Source organism: Puma concolor, chromosome B4 (assembly GCF_028749965.1).
Source record: "Puma concolor isolate L17-30 chromosome B4, mPumCon1.1.hap2, whole genome shotgun sequence".
Taxonomy (NCBI): Eukaryota; Metazoa; Chordata; class Mammalia; order Carnivora; family Felidae; genus Puma; species Puma concolor.
The window spans coordinates 55,057,111-55,077,313 of record NC_141673.1 but is presented as its reverse complement, the minus strand read 5'-3'; the positions used below and the strand labels follow the sequence as shown (position 1 = coordinate 55,077,313).

The 20,203-nt window shown below is 38.7% G+C and overlaps 1 protein-coding gene across 4 annotated transcripts in view; it reads right to left on the bottom strand.

Annotated features, from left to right (window-relative positions):
- The window catches only part of TAFA2 (TAFA chemokine like family member 2), a 491,182-nt gene that overhangs the window by 38,184 nt on the left and 432,795 nt on the right, over positions 1 to 20,203 (bottom strand). For all 4 annotated transcript variants that reach the window (XR_015253523.1, XM_086712931.1, XM_086712930.1 and 1 more), the window contains exons 3-4: positions 12,038 to 12,190; positions 10,663 to 10,787 (exon numbers count right to left, since the gene is read on the bottom strand). Coding sequence is in view for 3 of the 4 variants with exons in the window: in XM_086712931.1 (XP_086569057.1) it covers positions 10,663 to 10,787; positions 12,038 to 12,190 (278 nt within the window). In the remaining variant the exon portion in view is untranslated. The remainder of the gene's footprint in view (positions 1 to 10,662; positions 10,788 to 12,037; positions 12,191 to 20,203) is intronic.

Below are 20,203 nucleotides of genomic sequence, written 5' to 3'. Positions count from 1 at the left end.
AGAAAGCCTGTTGTATTTGGGTTCCTGAGAGTAATGGCTATAGTAAGAAGAGGTCCAGAAACAAAAAATTTAAAAAAATTAAAAAATAAAAAATAGGAAGCTAAAATCTATTTCCCCTAGAGCTGAAGCTTTGCAGCACTCTATGATCAGTAAACTTGATGCATGGGAGGGGTCTGTGCTGGTGTTCTGTGGGTAGAGCTTGCTGTGCTGATTCGTGCTCTAGTGGAGGGCACGGCGGGGGCGGGGGGGGGGTGATGTAAGCAACTCTGGCCTCCACTTGGGGTTGCTGTGTTGCACACTAAAGTTGGTCACTGCTGATGGTGGTGGCGGGAGGGGAGAGAATGGTGTGTCCCTGCCCTCTCATCCTTAGAGCAAGGAGTTCATGCCTGCTACCTCTTACTGCTACTCTCCCCTCTCTTCCGTCAGATCCCTGGCTTCAGTGAGCTGTCTGCCTGCCTGTTTTTTTTTTGTTTGTTTGTTTTGTTTTGTTTTGTTTTTATCTCAGGTGTGTTGTTGTGTTTCAAAACTCCAAATCTTGGGGACCCACGATGCAGACCCGCACTGATCCTCTGGGAGAGGGTCTGGTTACACGTTTGTTGTTTCCTGGTTTGTCCCAGAAAAGTGGTTCCACCTCAGTGCAGCAGTTCAGAGTTTATGGTAAAACACAACACAAAGCCAGCAAAGGTTTGTTTCCCTCAGCCAGTGTCTTTCTTCCTATACTAGGAAACAGGGCAGCAGGTTGACATCACCAGTTCTTTTTGTCCCTGGAGAGGCCATGTCAGCACTCGCAAATGTACTCCAAACAGGGGAACTATTTCTCCCCAGGGGGCTCAGGAGATCCTCAGACCATACTGCCTGCTTCCAGGTCTCTGCCAAGCCCACCAGGCATGACCCTGGTGATGGTGTGGACTTCTAAAACTTCAGACTTCCAGCTCTGCTGCTTATAACTTGTAGTATTCAGCCCCTCTCCTTTTTCCAGTCAGTGGTTTTGGGAAAAAGTTTTTCTTGTGCAATTTCCCCATGTACTTTTACTCTCTTTACCTCTCTCTTGCTCCTCTCTCTCTGATAAGGGCTCCCTTCCCTCCACAGCACTCGCAATTCTTTTCTTCCCCAAATTAACTCTCCATAACTCCCGTCTTCCACAATGTGCCATTTTTTTCTATCTCTAGTTGTTGCAGTTTTACTCTCAGTCCTTGGATCAATTTCTTGGGTGTTCAAAAGGAATTGATATTTATCTAGGTGTATTTGAGGGATGAAGCAAGCCTAAGGCCCCCTACTCCTCTGCCATCTTAATCTTCTCATTCTGCTATACTCTTATTTTAAAAATGTTTCTTGTATTACATTCTACTTTAAATAGATGTATATTCTACAATATTTTCAATGGTTTGTCAATGGTACCATACAATGAGGAAGCAAATTTTAAGATTATGAGAGTAAATCATATTCAACTAACAGATCGTGAACTTCTAATATTTCTTGCAAATGTCATGTTCAGAAAGAAATTTAAAGTCCACATAATCTGGTAGGTTCTATATATTTGTTGTATAAATTGATGGCCCTGGCTCCCTGGAACTCTCTCTTTCTGCATTTTCTAAGACTCTACAGTCTCTTCGTTTTCCTGTCACTCTGTCCACATTTCATGTTCCTAAGCAGGGACCTTCTTGTGAATTACCTGAGAAAATGTCTTTGATTCTCTTCTCTCTCAACACATTTCTTCTCTGACAGCCTTCAGAATCATTTCCTCATCATCTAGGGGATAACTGTTCTCAAACTTCTGTCTTCATCTCTAAGGCTGTATATCAAACTCTCCAGTCGATCTCCATCTCATTGTGTCCTTGTCAATTAATATCACCAAATAGGTTAGGCCAAAAATAGGGGCCTTTCTGAAATTTTCCTTTCACTATATTCTTATATAAAATTGCCAAACCCTATTGATTCTACTTCTTAGGCTATGACACCCTCAGTGTGTCACTTTCCTATCTTAGTTCAGGCCCATCATCTCTTACTCCTCTCAATGCCTTGCAGGTGACACATTGCCAACAAATAGATTTTCTAAAGTGTAAACCACATCTCTTCTCTTTTCATTATGGTTCTTCAGTGGTTTATCATTTCTTAGAGATTAACATCCAATCATTTAGCATGGCATTTTAAAAAACTATTATGATAAAAACTCAACCTGCCATGTTTCCTCTCACACACACATGAACTGATTTCTATTCCATGAGCAAAGAAAGACATGATCTTCTATACCTCCCTGCCTTTGCATAAGCTGTTTTGTGGTGGCGGTGGTGGGATAGTAAACTAGCCCACTCTAAATTTCTGCACATCCTTTAAGTCACAAATTGATGACTTGTAGAAATAAGGAATTTACTTTTTCCCAAGGCAGCCCATTCAACATCATCTAGAGCTGACACCATTAGAGTTATTCCTTGCCCTTAATTGTACTCCTTGTGGTCATGCAGAACAAGTCTAATGTTTTTCTTTTATGTGATAGGTCTTCAAATAATTTAAAACATGTTACTCCTAGTGCTTCTGTTCTCTGACGTAACTATCCACAAAATCCTTTAGATAAGCCTTTTTTTTCCCCTAGCCCACTAAAAGTTAGCATCCAGAACTTTATCATGGTCAGACATGATCTCTGGGGTACACAGTAGAGTGAAGCTTGACTCCGCTCTTTGTATTATGCACACCTCACATTATTCACAAGTGGATTGCTCAGCAGAGAGCCGGGATTCATGCTCATCCTAGAGAAAACTGGGAATTAGGCCACAGTTTTGTTTTCTTATGCAATCTCTGCACCAGTCATAAAGCATGTGAAATTCTGAGCCTGTGGGAAAATTACCTTTTATTTCTCAGCTGTATCTTCATCCTGTTGGCCAAAGTAAGAAAATGAAATTGGATCTGAAATCACTGATTAAGAGTTGTAGATTCCATGTAAATTGTATGAAGAGTAGAGAAGAGAAAGAAGTATGGGGGATGTATACAGTGAAGATTATCTATGGTTTTTGACAGAGCTGTCACCCACTATGGGAAAAGGAGAAGGCATAGAACCCCCACTAGGTAGGGTGCCTTGGAGAGGAGAACAGAATATTCAAGTCCTTTGAGGTAGTGTTCTTCATTTATTAAGGCACTACAGATAACCAAAAACAGGCTTGCCTCTCTGAGGGATAGTTACCTCTGAACAAACATCAAGCTCTTCCATATTAAAAATGTATCCCTCACAGAAGTTTAATCCTCAGATAAGAGAGAGGGATGTGGTCCTCACCACTTAATTCACAGGACATAAGCAAGAACCTAAGGATGTACCTCATAGCTGCTAACGAACCTGTACCATGTCCCAACTTAATTCTATTACCATGTGTGAACATTCACAATTAATGTTAAGATTATAATCACAATATTCAGAATAACACCTACAAATAAACGCTTGGCTCAAATACTATAGAAGTAGTTAAATCTTAAAGGAACTTCACGTATTCATATGTTGCCCATTTTTCATTTTAATTATAAAACTATAGGCCTGATTTTGGAAATATAGCCCTGATGATATGTATTTTTAAGTCTTTGCGTTAATTTCCAATAACTCTCTAAAGAAATACCAAGAGAGACACTTCTGGCCCTATTAGATTATTCTTAAGTAAGCAGCTCTTAAATTTAAAACACCAGGTTTAAATGTTACTTTTACCAGTGCTGCTACATGGACACTAGCTTGTTTTCTTACCGACCTTTGGATTCATTATCTAATTGAGGGGGAAAAGTCCTTCAGTATATTAATCCATTTCTGTCCGCATCTCTTTTAAAAAAAATATTATAGTAATTATATAGTCCCTTATATACTTTTCCAAATGTCCCTACTATTTGAAATTTTAAATCTTTTGTGATATTAAGGTCACTCAATGTGTGTATTTCTTACTATAGTAAAAACTTTTTACCTACTCTTCTTAATACATATCAAGTTCAAGATGTTCTACTGTATTTATTTCCATTAATTAAAGGACTTAGACTTAGCAGTATTAATGCAAAACATAAGACATGCTCTGCCTACAATCGTCTCCATCTCCCCTACTGGCAACTTCGTCATTCTGCGTGCTCAGGACAAACATTTCAGTCAGTCGTGATAGGCCTCTGTTACCCTTCCAATCCTAAACTTAAGCCTCGCTCACTGCACTCCAGCCACACAAGCACCACTGCTGTCCCTTGAATGTGATATTCCCACAGCAGGTCCCAGGTCGGGTCCTTTGTACCTGTTCTTCTCTTTACCTGGAAAACCTGTCCTCTAGGTAGCCATGTGCCCCATTCCCTCACCTCCTCCAGGACCTCAGTGAAACATGCAAACTTCCTCCTCTGAACTCTCCATTTTCTTCCATGGCACTTATCACCATCTACCATACTATCTACTTCACCTACTTATTGTCTCTCTCTGCATGATAGGTAAATTCTAAAGATGGACCCCCAAGGGTACTGTCCCCTAGTTACTGAAATAACTTTGTAAGGGACTTTGTAAGCTCTCTAAAGTTGCTAAACAGCTGACCTTAACATAGGGAGATCATCTGGGTTATCTGTGTGGAGCCAATGTAATTATACCTGGCCCTCAGAAGCAGAAAAGTAAGGCAGAAGACATATGGGGGCCAGAGAGATTCAAGGTATGAGAAAGACTCCATATGCAGTGGCTGGTTTGAAAATGAATGAGTGTGATGAGGAAAGCAGGCATTCTGACTGAGGTGAGAGAGGCTCCCTAATGACAACTACTAGGAGAACAGAAACCTCATTCCTGCTTGTACAAGGAACCAAATACTGTCAACATCCTGAATGAGCCTAGAAGCAGAGTCTCCCTAGAACCTCCAGACAGAAACACAGCCCTGCTGTGAAAAGATGAAACACATCCTGCAATTTCAGCCTTGTGAAACCCAGAGCCGATAAATAACTGAACCATGCCGTGCTGAGTCTTACCAACAGAGAATAAATGAATGTTACGGTAAGTCACTACATTTGCTAAGGGTGCAATAGAAAACTAGTATACCCTATTAGAATATAAGCTTTATGAGGGCACGGATTCCCATCTGGGATTTTTTTTCCATGCTGTGTGGCAGAGCCTAGAATAGCACCTCACAACAATAAATACTTGTTGAATGAATGAATATACACAGTATATGCATTCTTTCCCATGAAATCTGTATTTTACAAGATGATAACATTTTTTGACCCCAAAACATTGAATGAAAATATTTAAAACTAAAATGTAAAAGGTGGATTGATTTGAAAACTGTTTAATCAGTAGTCTGTATCTCTGCAAGTTAGTGGCGACTGGTTGCCACTTCCTAAAGCACTGGTTTTCAAAATGCATATCCTAACAGGTCATAAAATCAAATTATGGGGTTGAGATAGGTAGGAAGAAAATAAAACCAAAAAATTAGAACTTTAACTTCAGTGTGGGATGTATGAGTGTGTGTATTCTGGATCGCACTGTAGGATGTATTTCTTACTGTAGAAATGTACCGGCAAAATAATTGGAAAACAACAGCCCTAAAGGTCACTGCACTCTGTGCTGTGGACCAGGATGCAATTTAGGGCCTGACCAGAGGTGAGATGAAGACAAATGAATGGTGAATGTGTCTGTTACAAAAGAGTTGATCAGGAAAGAACTACACTATGCTAAGTCTGTGATTAAATTTGCAAGGCAAGAGAGAGCACTATGGTTGAAGTATTCACACAAATTGCACCATGTTAAAGTGAAGAAATGAACCCTTTTCCTCGTGTGGTGTTTTTTTGTTTTGTTTTGCCTTGGGGCTGGAATGGTGCCTCTGGACACTGTTCAGACCCCCCTAACAAAGAACAGTCCGTGTTCTTGGTATAAAATCCAACAGCATCTGGAAGAGGAAGACTTGAGGCTTTCATCAGCCAAGCATCTAAGATGCTGTTTCTCTCTTCCCTTACAGGGAAGGATTAAAAACCTAATACCTATCTATCTTCTGAGATTAGCCAGTTATTAGTGTCATATAAATTTAGCAGGAAAGGAAGTTAGAAATTTCCTTGGCACGTGGAACCAAAAAATAAATACTGGTTAGAGGAACTGGAAATTCAATCTAACTCAATATTCTCATTTATTTTGCAGATGACGAAGCTGACCCAAAGGCTTACACTATCCCCATTATTATAACAATGTTACTCTTATATTTATCCATGATTCCAGTGCTGTCTGTGGACTGCATATGGATAACAAATATAAGGATAATGCAACTGTATGCTCTTCATTCCCCTTCTCAAGGGCATACTTCTGGCTGATAGGGCTCACACCATGTATCTTTGTACCCTCATTAATGCCTATTGTGGTTGGGGAACTAAGATAATACCTGCAGTCCACTTAGCAGAGTTCCTAGTACACTATAAAAGCTAAGTAAATACCAGCATATATGCTTTTGTGGCTTTGACTGTAATAAGAGCATTATTACTATAGAATGTTTATGCATGGGGAATTCTTAACAGCTGTTGATTTTCATTGCATTATACGACAAAAAAAAAAAAAATCATGCTTTATCCACTTATATTCAGAGACATTAGAAAACTAGAGTTTTTATCTCCGTAATGCACCTTAAGTAAATTAGTAAAGATGAAAGAATTCCAATTAAAAATCACCCAGAAAATTTCTTATGTGAAAAATAAATAGACCTAGGATTTATGATTCATAAAGATAATATTTCTAATGAAAATATAAAATCTTGCATATTATGAAGTTCATCTTTCTTTAGGTAAGAATCAGACTTAATGCTACATGACCATTGGCATTTAGAGTTTCGAGCCCATACCCAAGGCCATGGGCTCTGAATTCTAAAAGCAAAATGTGAGTTCCTTTAGGAGATGTTCCACAAAGAAAGAATATCAAAACATTAAAATAAGTGAATCATAGTCTGTTTTTTTCTGAGGATCCAACAATGTTATCAAAGATTTTTTTTTCCCTCAAATCTTACAGCTCTATAGCACCTTTCCCCCCTGCTACTTTTGTATGATAGAATTAGCGTATAATTATGTGATCTTTCACACTGGAAAGACTATTCTTTTATTAATGACTCTTTGAAAAAGTTCTTTATTATTTATCTTTGAAAGTGAGTTTGAAATCAAAAGGCTCTCATGACTTTTCCTTTCCTTCTTTTGAGCTTAGGAGTTCTTAAAAGTAATACAATTGGTGGTTATGGATGTCACAGGCAGTCCTAAGTTTCCATTTTTAAGATGAGAAATCAGGTTCAGGAAACAAATGTTGCATCCTCTTTTCCCTCCATATTAAATGTTTGAGGTGTCGAAGAACATGTATGCAAAATATTGATGTTCCAAAAAGGCTATTTGCCTTTTCTCTCCCTTGTCAGGACAAATAGAAAATGGGTCAGAACAATAAGAAGGGGGATATAATTCACATTTTGTAGTAGGCAAATTCCAAATTAGTCTTAAATGAGGGATTCACCCAGCCCATAATCTGTAGTCAATTCTGGAAGGTACCACTGTATCTCTGCGGAGGCTAAGCAAGCCTCATTGCTGTTTTTGGCTGACTGCTTTTTTTCTAACATTAGGCTTACCAGAGTACTCCAGATTGAATATGGGCAATTAAAAGGGAGGGTGTACATTATTGCAAATTTTAATCATTTCTCGAGCCATTTTGCTTGCAGTGATAATCCCACATGACCAACATATCTTGCATAAGAAACTCAAATGACTCTTGGCTGCAAGCAGCTCTTCAGTTACTTTGTAACCTATCCCTGCTTAATTTCTTGGACTTTCCCCACTTGTGGCCAGGACCTGCCAAATCAGGGCTTCAGTGGCTGCTTGGCTCCCCCAGCCATGGCTAACTTATCTAAGACTGGCACATGAACAATAATGCCAATGACTCAAGTGATAATCAGAATCTTCTCAATTACACTGCTGCTATTTATGTATGGCAGAAACTTTCTCTGTCCAACACTTCCACTGTGTGCAAAGTAATACTGTGCCAGAACTATTTCAAAAATGTGTATCTCCTATGTTTTTGGTACTATTTCAGTGGAGAGAGAATAATAATAACCTGATGACCTTGGAAACTTTGTTTTTGAGGCCTCAGGGAAATTTACCCAAATATTTTTGTGAGCCAAAAAACATTCCAAATTGCACATCTTTTTGCCTAGCCATTTGGAATGCCATGATATCCCTTTAGTTGAAATGTCTACATAGCTGAATTCTCTCCAGCCATCTTTTGCTTTTGAAGAAAAAAATAATAATTTACTTTGATTGTACTCAAGAAATTCCATCTTTCAAGATCACTGGTCTTATATATGATGATTTTTCCTTTTTAAATGAGAATAGTTGCCTGAGTCCTCCCTCAAATATCTTCAGTGAGGTCCTTCTTTAACAGATCTTCAGGGCAAAAGAGATGAAATATAAACAGAAAGTACAAGCCACTATATGTGACATCACACCTTATAACTAAAACAAAATGGGGGATCTAGATATGGTCTTCCTCACTCACAAATTCTTAGCCTGTCATCCAACTTGTTTAATTACATTATGAAAGCCAGTTAAACCTGAAGAATTTCAGAGACTCAATTTTACCTTTGGACTGCTGAGACTAGAGCCCAGCAGGGAGTGAAGCAACCACTTGTAAAACAATTTACTATGAGAATTTCCATCCCATGGTCTTGACCTTTTCATTTCAATGATCCAGAAAGTTAAAGGTCTACCTGCTATGAATAGAACGATAGGAAACTTTCCTCACTATTACTTAGTTAAACTTAAGTTAAATTATCCAGTTTCAACGACGGTTTAAGAGATTAGATTCTGGAATGAGCCTGCTTGGTTTGAACTCTGGCTTCCCTGTTAATTAGCTGGCTGACCTTGGGAAGTCACTGAAGATTCTGAAACTTTGGTTTACTCATCTGTAAAAAGGAGATAATAATATTATCTTCCTCACTGGGCTGTTAAGAGGATTAAATGAGCTCAGTCACATGCGGTACTTTGTTCGGTTTATGGCATATGTTTTAAGTATCCAATAAATGTTAGCTTCCCCATGTCCACCGAAGTAATAAAAAACTAAGTTTAGTTGTAGAGTGCTATTGTTTTTTTTTTTTTTAATTTGCTTCGGAATCTCAAATCTTCAGTGAATTTCCATGAGTGCTATTTTGGACTAAGAATTAATAGTGTTAGGAAGGAAATATTTCCATGCTATAAATAACTTATAAGGAAAGTTTATATTGCCAGGATGTTTTTTAACAAATCAATATAGTTGATATCATGTGCTAACTGACTGAATAATACAGTTATTCTAATTAACTGATCATGCAGTCTATGGGTTTTGTAAAAGTGTGTCAGCATTTAGCCAACAGATACAGTCATAAATAATTTGACAAAGTATAAAGTTATTATTTTTGCTGTTGGAAACTTAGTTTTGTGTATGTGTGAACAGTCAATGCACTAAACATGTTATTCAACAGACTGAATTATATATCTCATGGGATTTTAAAAATAATCCTCTTGGGGCGCCTGGGTGGCGCAGTCGGTTAAGTGTCCGACTTCAGCCAGGTCACGATCTCGCGGTCCGTGAGTTCGAGCCCCGCGTCGGGCTCTGGGCTGATGGCTCAGAGCCTGGAGCCTGTTTCCGATTCTGTGTCTCCCTCTCTCTCTGCCCCTCCCCCGTTCATGCTCTGTCTCTCTCTGTCCCAAAAAATAAATAAATGTTGAAAAAAAAAATTAAAAAAAAAAAAAAAAAAAAAATTTAATAAAAAAAATAAAAATAATCCTCTTGAATAGGTCCAGACAAGGTTTTTTAAAAAAAACTATTATTAAACACTATGGTAAATTAACCAGTCTCTGGTTTTATGTTACTTTTTATAAAGTATCACCTTATATCATTATTCTGTTCTTGTCTCCAATTATCCAATTCTAATCAATAGTCTGCTTTCCCCTCAAAGCAAAAAGCAAAACAAGACAGAACTTTCATTTGCTGATTCTACAAAGAATTTAAATTCTGCCAGTCCAGAATATCCATGGAGCTAATTAGGAAATTAGAGAATAAATCTAACCATTGTTCACTTCTCTACCATGTCCCAGAAGTCAATCATTGCAAAATGAAATACATCATTGTCTGAAGAGTATTCCTTTCATATTGACCCTGAGATTTAGAAACTACTCTAGGTAACTCATTACAATGATTACAGAGTTAACCGTTAGAAAACTATTTACTGACCCAGAAATCAGGGAGATCAAAATAATTACTTTCATGAAAATGAAAGAATCTTCACTGGGAAATTGAAATAAGGTTTGTTTTGGTTTTGGTTTTTTGTTTTTTTTTTCCCAGAATTTATTCAAATTACTGTCTATTAGAATTAAGGATTGGGGTTACCTTCCCAGCATTTAACATGCATCCTCAGGGGATTTCACATTACTGTAAGTATCTCATGAAGGAACAAATAACATTAATTTATTAAATAACATGACAGTTTATGGAAATCTATAGAAGATGTTATTCTGAGTGAGATAAAAATGTGCTATGAGAAAATGAATTAGGAAGAAAATGGAGGGGGTGGGCGGGAAATGTAGTATGGAAAACTCTTCATTCTACAACCATCACTTAACCATGTTACTACACTTTCCCATGCTCTATAAATTCAGAGACCTTTTGCTTTCCCAAGCTGGCTGTCCACTTACCCTAGTTGTTTTCACTTTATTCCCAGAGGAACAGCTCCATCCTTTCCGATCCGGAAGAACTTTACATTCCTCTCCCTCAAGACATGGCTGCATATGGCACCACCATTTCTGTTCCACTATTGAAGCTACAGGAGATAGAAAAATCAATTCAGTGTTTTCTATTTGGACTAGTTAATCCTCTGAATGTACATTTAAAGAGGAAAAAAGGGCACCAATTTTCCCCATCACTGGGTAGATTGGGTTTTGAAGCATGCTTCTCTTTTTGTCCAAAGGGTCTGAATCTTTCTAGACTTTCTGACTAAAAGAATTTTTATTTTCTATTTTAGTTTATTGTGGTGAGAACACTTAACATGAGCTCTACTCTCCTAACAAATAGTATTGTTAATTATAGGCACATTGTTGAAGGATTTTTTCATGTGAACATATAGGCTTCATTGGAAAGAGACTTCTGTAGGCATATGTGTGCAATTATTTACCTAAACGTAAAAAAATAAACCTATTACCAGTTCATAGTATTTTAGAATCAGTGTAATATTTCCCACAAGTAGGCTAAAATTAGGAGGCTATTAGAATTAATGTAATTGGGGGGGGGGGATTTTTTTTCTTGTGTTTTTTTTAATTTTATTTTTTATTTTTTATAATTTACATCCAAATTAGTTAGCATATAGTGAAACAATGATTTCAGGAGTAGATTCCTTAATGCCCCTTACCCATTTAGCCCATCCTCCCTCCCACAACCCCTCCAGCAACCCTCAGAATTAATGTAATTTTTTTAATGTGGGCACTAACCATCATCACAAGGAATGAACCATGCTAATATGAGTACTTAATTATCTATGATAATATCAATTAAATAGACCCATACAAAGATTTATCTCCTATTGTGATTAGGTGAACGCTCCAATAAAGAAATTAATATTTTGATGGATCTCCATAAAAATCAATATTTCATGTGAATTTAATCTACAACTACAACTTTGCTCATTTGTATGGTGCTTATTTTTCATTCTTAAAACCATCCATGGGTTCTTAGGCAACCATACTGTTTAATCCATTATTTTCATCCTTCCTTTCCCAATTAATTTATATACACAAGCCCTCCACTGGCACAGCAGTATTTCATGGTATCAAAGTAAGAAACACATGGACTTGTCGGAACCTCATTATAATGCCTTATTACAAAACGGAGTAAGGTCTTTGATCTCCTTCCAAAGGATTTCAGATTTCAGAATACCCCCCAAATAATCTCTGTACAGCCACATGATTTATGGTATGGTCCCTCAGGATTGACCACAGTCAACAGCATTGTAGTGGGGTTCCAGTTCTAATGAATCACCAGCTATACAACCACAAGAAGCAATGGAAGAAGTCGCACCATCCACACAAGATGGAGCTGCTCGTGTGGTGCCTGCCACCTGTCCGGGGAAGCAGGAACACTTGACCGTCTGTGATCGCTCTTCTATCTTGTTCTTATTACAGCATCTGTGGAGTGCCACCACCTCACAAGTGCCCGTTTTAACATGGTGAGCTGCACAAACAAAAACAAGAGATAAGGCAACGCTGAGAAAGCTTTGGATACTCCTGCCCCTTTTTAATTAGAAGTGCATTAAATATTGCTCTATAAGGGACCCACCATGCATGAAACTAGAAATACAATGATGCTGACTCCATAATGCAGATTTGATTTCTTTTCTACGTTTATTTATTTTTGGGGCAGAGAGAGACACAGCATGAACGGGGGAGGGGCAGAGAGAGAGGGAGACACAGAATCGGAAACAGGCTCCAGGCTCCAGGCTCCAGAGCCCGACGCGGGGCTCGAACTCACGGACCGCGAGATCGTGACCTGGCTGAAGTCAGACGCTTAACCGACTGCGCCACCCAGGCGCCCCTTGATTTCTTTTCTAAATGTGGTAGGACCATTTCTGTCAGTAAATGCTTGGTGAAGCAGGAACAATTAGTGACCAGATTAGGATGAGCTGTTAGAACAGTCTGAAATACAGAGACAATATGTGGTGCCATCAAAAACATACTTATTTGCATATGACTTTCTGTCCAACAAAGAAGAGTAAAGCCATAGACAAGGTATCCTGCAGTGGGGCTAAGAGCAGACCTGGTCTCAAAGTGGGGAAGGAGGGATTAAGGTTATGTTGTTCTTCTAGGGATGAGTGCAAAGGCCAGAAAGGGAACCTCTTTTCAGGAAGCAAGTACAGGGTGGAACCCATCTTCTAGGTATTCTTCTGCCCAGTTTCCCTGGGCACGAATTAATTGGGAATTCTTCAAGTTGCTGCCATTTTCCTGAAAGTCCCAGCCAGTTTCAGACCTGAAAATCATTTCTTTCAGTTCCTCCTGAGGGAACAACTGCCACCAATAGCAACAACTGTCGCCAGAATATGGATGGATTTATATCTAGCCTGGAAGCCCCATCCAACCAGCTTTAAGTTTCCCCAACCCATGGCGTTAACCTGGCAGTAAGGCTACTGAATGGTTTGGGTGCTTGAGAATTTTGGACCTCACTTACCACGTTACGTTAGGGTTCTAGTTTGCCCTCACTTTTTTTGCAGCATTTCATCTTCAAAGTATTAACCCTACTGTGAAATGATAAAGAAGTTTCATCTGCTAAAAATAACAAATTTAAAATCAAACATCTGTTGAAACACTATGCTTTCAGAAATTTAAAAAATGTGATTGATATAAAAAGCACATCTGAAGTTGTTTAATGGTATAAACATATTGAGGCCCATTTTGTAAATGAGATCAGTACATCATATATTTACATTAATCTTCCCCTTGCGTATGAGTATCACTGTGCTGTAACTCAGGTTAGATACCTTCCTTAGATTTTTCTTGTGAGAGAACAAATCACACATATTGTCAACATCATCCCTCTATGTGAGACCAAGAAAGTTGGGTGTGACATACAGCTTTGACATGTGATTCTCAAAAGAATTTGCAAGAAGCAGATACCGTTTCCAATGTCATAAAGATCTTCCTGCCACTGAAGATACAAACGGGGGGATGTCTTGGTGTTTGATTCAAACAGAAGGCTATCTGTGGGAAAGTTAAAAACTTGAGAGCGAGACTTCTTTCTTCTTATGCTCTAGAAAACATTTTCTTAGCTAAGGATGATTCAGTTTGTTTTAATTTATTGAACGCTTCACATTATGTCCTACAAGTCCATATACTGCTTTCTATACTGCACTTCACTTAATCAGATTTTATTTGAGTCAATATCACACCCGAGGTATGTTTCTGAGTACTGGGGCTACAACAACGAAAAGGCGGGACATAAAGCCAATACTAGATTTTTAAGCTCCTGGAAGGAATTTCTGTAGGATAAGGTGAGAGGAGGGAGGGAAATTATATTTTTGTGAGTCTCAGAGAAGACTTCTGTGAGTTAATCTAATGATGACCTGAGTGAGAAGAAAGCATCTATTATGAAGATCTAGGAAAGGAAGAGCATTCCGAAGAAAAGCAGCAGTGAGTGACAGGGAACTGAAATGGGGAAACGTGTGCTGTGTTCCCAGGCTACAGTGTGGCTGAACAGTTGAGAGGTCTATGGAACTGTGTCAGAAATGTAGGAAGATCAAGTGGGGGCTGGGATGCCGCAGTGTGGGGACTGGATTTCACAAGGGAAATACTCTGGGTGGATATGGTACCATCTCATAAATGCTTTAGAAGTTTGCTCAGACTGTTCTTTAAATAATGGACTGAAGAAAGCAAGAGTGCGATCAGGGAGACCAGTTACAAAGAGTTTGCAAGAGTCTCAAAGATAAAGGATAGGGCTTAGGCTATACTAATAGCAGCAGAGTTGGGGAGAAGTGGAAGATTAGGAGTATTTCCCTGTAGAGCTGTCTGACTTGTTAGGGGATTGAATGTGAGCTGTGAGTGAAGGAGGAATTAGGATTCCTCCTCAGCTTGTCCTGAACAATTAGAAGTTGGTAAATTGGTGTTCCTGCAAATTGATGTTTGCCAGATGGGAGATTAGGGGGTGGGGGGTTGAAATAGGTGAAGGTACATTCATCATGATGAGCACTGAGCAATGTGTAGGACTGTTCAATCATTATACTGTATACCTGAAACTAATATAGCACCGTATGTTAATTATACACGAACCATATACATATATAGTGGTGGTTCTGGCAGATAGAGAAAGCCTGGGAATAGGGGGGTCTGGCAATAGCTGGGTGGGGTTAAGACATCTATAGTTCTGTATTGTCAGTGTTAAATTTGAGATAATTACAAGGCACCCAAGTAGCTATGTAAATCAGGCAGTGGCATTTATGAAGCAGAGCTTAGGGAAGAGATCTGGGCTGCAGATACACACTTAAGAAATCTAGGCTCATAGGTGATATTTAAAGCCACAGACTAAACCAAATTACCATGAAAAAGTTGCCGTGAGAGAAGGGAAAGAATAGTCAAAAAAACCTCAGTCCGAAATGGGGAAGACAACAATAAAGACTGACAAAGAGCAGCGCATTAGGTAAGAGAAAAAGACCATGGGATGAAAGCATGAAAAACCAAAAACCAAAATGTTTCAAGAAGGAGGGGCTTGATCAGCTTTGTCAAGTGCTGCTGAAAGGTTCAATAAGCAAAGAGAAATCACTGTCCATTAAAAAAGTAATATCATGGGGCGCCTGGGTGGCGCAGTCGGTTAAGCGTCCGACTTCAGCCAGGTCACGATCTCGCGGTCCATGAGTTTGAGCCCCGCATCAGGCTCTGGGCTGATGGCTCAGAGCCTGGAGCCTGTTTCCGATTCTGTGTCTCCCTCTCTCTCTGCTCCTCCCCCGTTCATGCTCTGTCTCTCTCTGTCCCAAAAATAAATAAACGTTGAAAAAAAAATTTTTTAAATAAAAAAAAAAATAAAAAAGTAATATCATGTACTAGCCTTGAAAAACAGAGTAGCTGGGTTCAAATGTAAGCTCCTCCGAAAAGCTGTGTGACCTTGGGCAAATTATTCAGTATCTCTGAATAGCATTTTTTTTTCCTATCTAAAAGAGGGATACTAACAGCACCATCTTTATAGGGTTGGTTTGAGGCTAAAATGAGTTAATGGATGTAAAGTATTTAGAGCACTGCCTGCCTTATAGTAGGCACTCTGTGTTAGCTATTGTTAGCATTTGATCACAGTAAAAATCATTTTAGAGGCATGATGAAAATAAAAGCATGATTAAAGTAAGTTTATTGGAGAATGGGATGTAAAACAGTGCAATTATACAAATTTCTTCGAAGAAGCTTTTCTGTTAAGGGAAGAAGGAAGCGAGCAATAGTTGGAATGAAACATGGTGTCAAGGGAATTTTTTTTTTAATGGATGCCATAAAGGCATGCTTGCTTGCTGGAACGATCTGGTAGAGAAACGCACAATATAGGAAAGAAGATGGGTAATTACAAAAGAATGTTCTTGAGAAGGCAGAAGGAATTGAGACTCGGGGCACTTGGGGGGTTAACAATAAATTGATGTGAAAATACTTAATCCATTTTAACAAGAGTGAAGGTCAGATGTGTAGCTACCGCGGCAGGTAGGTGTGAGTAGACTAGGCGGTGAGGACGTGAGGCAGTTTCTTATCCGATTTCATCTAATTTTGCCATGAAATATGAGAGCTGCTTGAAAAGAAAAAAGAGGATATACAATAGTCATCTGAGAAAGAGGGAAAGTAATTGTACTGGGAAGGAGTAGGAGGATCGCCTGAGGGAGCTGGCTGGTGCACACTGTAAACTGCAGAGGACGTGGCAGGATGCAAGAAGGGCTGGGATTTCAGAGCGGAATGGAGAAAACCCTCTCTGTCATCATTATTTGGGATCCTTGGACTTCTGATAGTGATTCAGGAAAACAGAGATATAGGTCATGAGATCAGCCCTACAAGTCTTTGAATGGAAGCCAGGCTGGAGGTAAGAGATTATTAGTGACTCTGTTCAGCACTGAGCTGAGACAGCTCTGGGGACAGCCTGAGGTGGTGGGGGTTCTGGTCCCTTCCACAGTACAGTGGCAACCAGGAGCACAGAGCAGCAGGCCACTGACCTCTCCCCTGAAAGAAGAGGCACTATTTCAGCATTCACAAAAGCCATTTTACCGTCTTTGTTATAAGGAGAGTTTATCATACACTGAAAAGGGATGGACAGGCAAAAACTCTGCATCTGGTTTCCCCTTCCCAATGCCAGTACCAAAGTTCATTTCTTCATTGCCTGATAAGAACTATAAAAGGATAAAGTAGTTGTGGTAGTCATAATAAACATTAGTGCTGACTGCCAAATATTTCTGGTTCTCTCTTCTGGACACATGGTAATATTGTACTTTTCCACCTCATTAACTTAGATGTGGTGATGTGACTTGATCTGGCCAATGAAATGAAAGCTCAAGTAAAATGAAAGCAGTCACTTATGAGCAAAAGCAAAGGATATCATCTGTGTGGCCGCTTTAAAAGCTAGTGTGTAATTCACTACATTCCTCCCTACCAGCCCGAGCCACCAAATATGTTCTTAACAGTGGGAACTACATCAACCTGAGTCTCCAAGTGAAGAGACATGAAGCAGAGTCCCCACCAACCATGATGGACCTGAGTGGGAAATAAGCCTTGAGTTGTTATAAGGCTCTAAAATTTTGAGGTTGTTGTGGTTACTGCGTCAAAACTTAGCCCGCCCTGAGGACATAGTAGTACTTTCTACCACATCCTAGATTGTTTAGTAGGATATATTTTTCAGAATGCATTAGTTGGAGGATAAACCAGTGAAGCATCATATCTCAAAACATATTCTAGCTTCTATCTGAGTCAATGCAAAATGCATAAAGGAAAGTGTTTATATATTATATAACGGACTGCAGAGAATTATTCCATGATTGGATAATTACATTGGCTAGGTTTGATATGTGAGGACTCTAGTGAAGGAAGTTATGCTTTCTTGTCTGAGGAGAAAAGAGGTAAAATGATGCCCATATGGCATAATGAAGAGGAGGAGAAGGCAGGAGCTGCACCGGGAAGACTGACAGACATGTTCTCCCCCTCAGAAAACATGGTACTAAATATGAAGAGATTAATAATAAAGCTGACCAGGAAGAGCAAGCCTGACAGACACGGGCTTTGCTGCCATGACCTTTCTCTTCATTGAGGAAAGAAAAGAAAATGCACAGACATACAGGTTGAGTTTCCTGGTGAGAAATGAGACTGAGTAAAAACATCTCTCTCAGCGTTTGTTCTTCTTATTAAAACTGAAGTTGTAAAGCTTCTTTTGTGGAGAAATGAGAGAGTGTTAATTAACCTTTTTAAAATAGAATAGATGATAGGTAAGTGGATGGATAGATGGATGGATGGATGGGTAATATACTCACAGTGTTTGAAGGCATGGGTAGGAAGAATATGGTCCAGTACGTTTTCATACAAGCCGGTAAATATGCCAAGTGAAACAAGACACCTCAAAATGCGGAAGTGAAACTTCTAGCAGAATTTAGTTCATCTAAGCATGGCCAGTATATACATATACATAGTTTTCTTATTTATCTATATGTCTAACGTCTTATGATAACCAGATTCTTATATACAAAGACTAATTTTTCATGTAAACTGCCCAGCATGTGATACGTGTTTAATAAATGGTAAACAAGCAATTTAAGAAAATAAAACTAATTCCTGTGGTTTTCCTTAAAAGGTTAATGAGACTGTAGGAAATTCCAGCAGTTACTAGAATTCTCTACACAGATTCAGACAGAGCTCCATGATAAACTAACCTAATCAAATATTAGGGCTTTCCAAATTAACAAAATAGGCTTCACAGACAGCATCATATTAAAATAATGCAAGACCCCCTGGAGAAGATTTAAATGAAAAAAGAACAAACAAACAATTTCCTTCAGGTCACAATTCCCAAGTCAGGCACAAGCAAATAAAAAACACCTTTCTTCTATTCTATTTTTTCCTCCCTGGATGTGATGCATAAACACCAAGTGTTGCCTCCTACATTTTTGCGAAAGGATGCTAGAGACACATAACTCTTATGAAACATTAATTCTTATGAAAACAGGGATACCAAGTTTTACACAGCTCTAATTGTTGCCTTCCAAGGTTATTACCCTATGTCTCATTTCAACAATAGGGTCATTAACCTAGAGTACCTCCAGAACATGACCTTAAGATAGAAAAGAAAATGTACAGACATCCAGGTTGAGTTTCCTGGTGAGAAACTCACCTTGCCTTACAGGGCACCTGGGTGGCTCAGTCGGTTAAGTGTCTGACTTCAGCTCAGGCCATGAACTCATGGTTCATGAGTTCAAGCCCCACACTGGGCTCTGCACTGACAGTGCAGGAGCCTGCCTGGCATTCTCTCTTTCCCTCTCTCTCTCTGTCCCTCCCCCACTTGCTTGTACTCTCTCTCTTTCAAGAAAACTAAACTTTAAAAAAAAAAGATACTGCCTCTTAAATCATGTCTCAAGACTCCTGAAAGTTTTCTAAAGCTATTGTGACTGGTAAATTCTGTAGCATGAAGTCCTATAAGGAATTTTAGCAAACGTTTGTTGTTTTCAACTACTTTTTTACCTACTGAAAGGAATTTCTCCAGAGGGGGGGAAAAATTGAATGAAATAACATTTGCTCTGTATGCATGCATAGCTTTTTAAAAATTATATGGCCATACACATAATTATGTATGTATATGTATATACATATATATATATACACACAAGCCTTGTAAAAATTATGCCCATACACATTATTATATGTGTGTATATATATATATACACACACACACATATATACATATATATACATACACACACGTAGGTTTATACATATGTTAATATGGTCACATTTTATTCATCAACTGTGAATCAGCTATAAACGTATGGGTATGAAAAATTGGTACACCATAGAATAATATTTATGCAAATCATTTCACCTTGAGTAGTGTTTGCTGGCCTTAGGTTAATAAGAGCACAGAGCTACACATATCACATTCTCTATATATGAATTATTTGTTCACTCTGAAAACAATGTATAAAATAATGATTACTGCTACCATTTATTGAATATTCATGGTATGCCAAGCATTATTCCATTTTATCATTACAACAACCACTGGAGAAGAAGATAAAATTATCCCCAATTTACAAATGAAGCTGAGCCCCAGAAATATTAAGTAAAATAGCTAGTAAGAGAAAAACCAGAGATGAGAATCCAGGCAGTCTGCTTTCAGAAACCATCATCTTAAACACTATCCTACAGTGCCTTTTCTATAATGCTCCACATGCATCAACAATCTCCAGTTCCAGATGATTGGAGGAACACAGGACATGTTCCCCCACAAGCGATGCTTGGTAGCCTCAAAGGGACATGGGCTCTGGAGCTCAAATACCCCAGTCCAAGTCTTGCTGTACCTACACTGTACTTGAGTAAGCCCTTAAGCAAATCCATTCACCAAAGAACTGCTTTGTACATCTCTAAAATGGCTCCACAAAGTCCTTGTGAAGACTGCATGAGACAATTTATATGAAACTGCTTTTAAATTGTACAGCACTACTGCAATATTAATTAAATTTGTTTTTACTATTAATGTAAT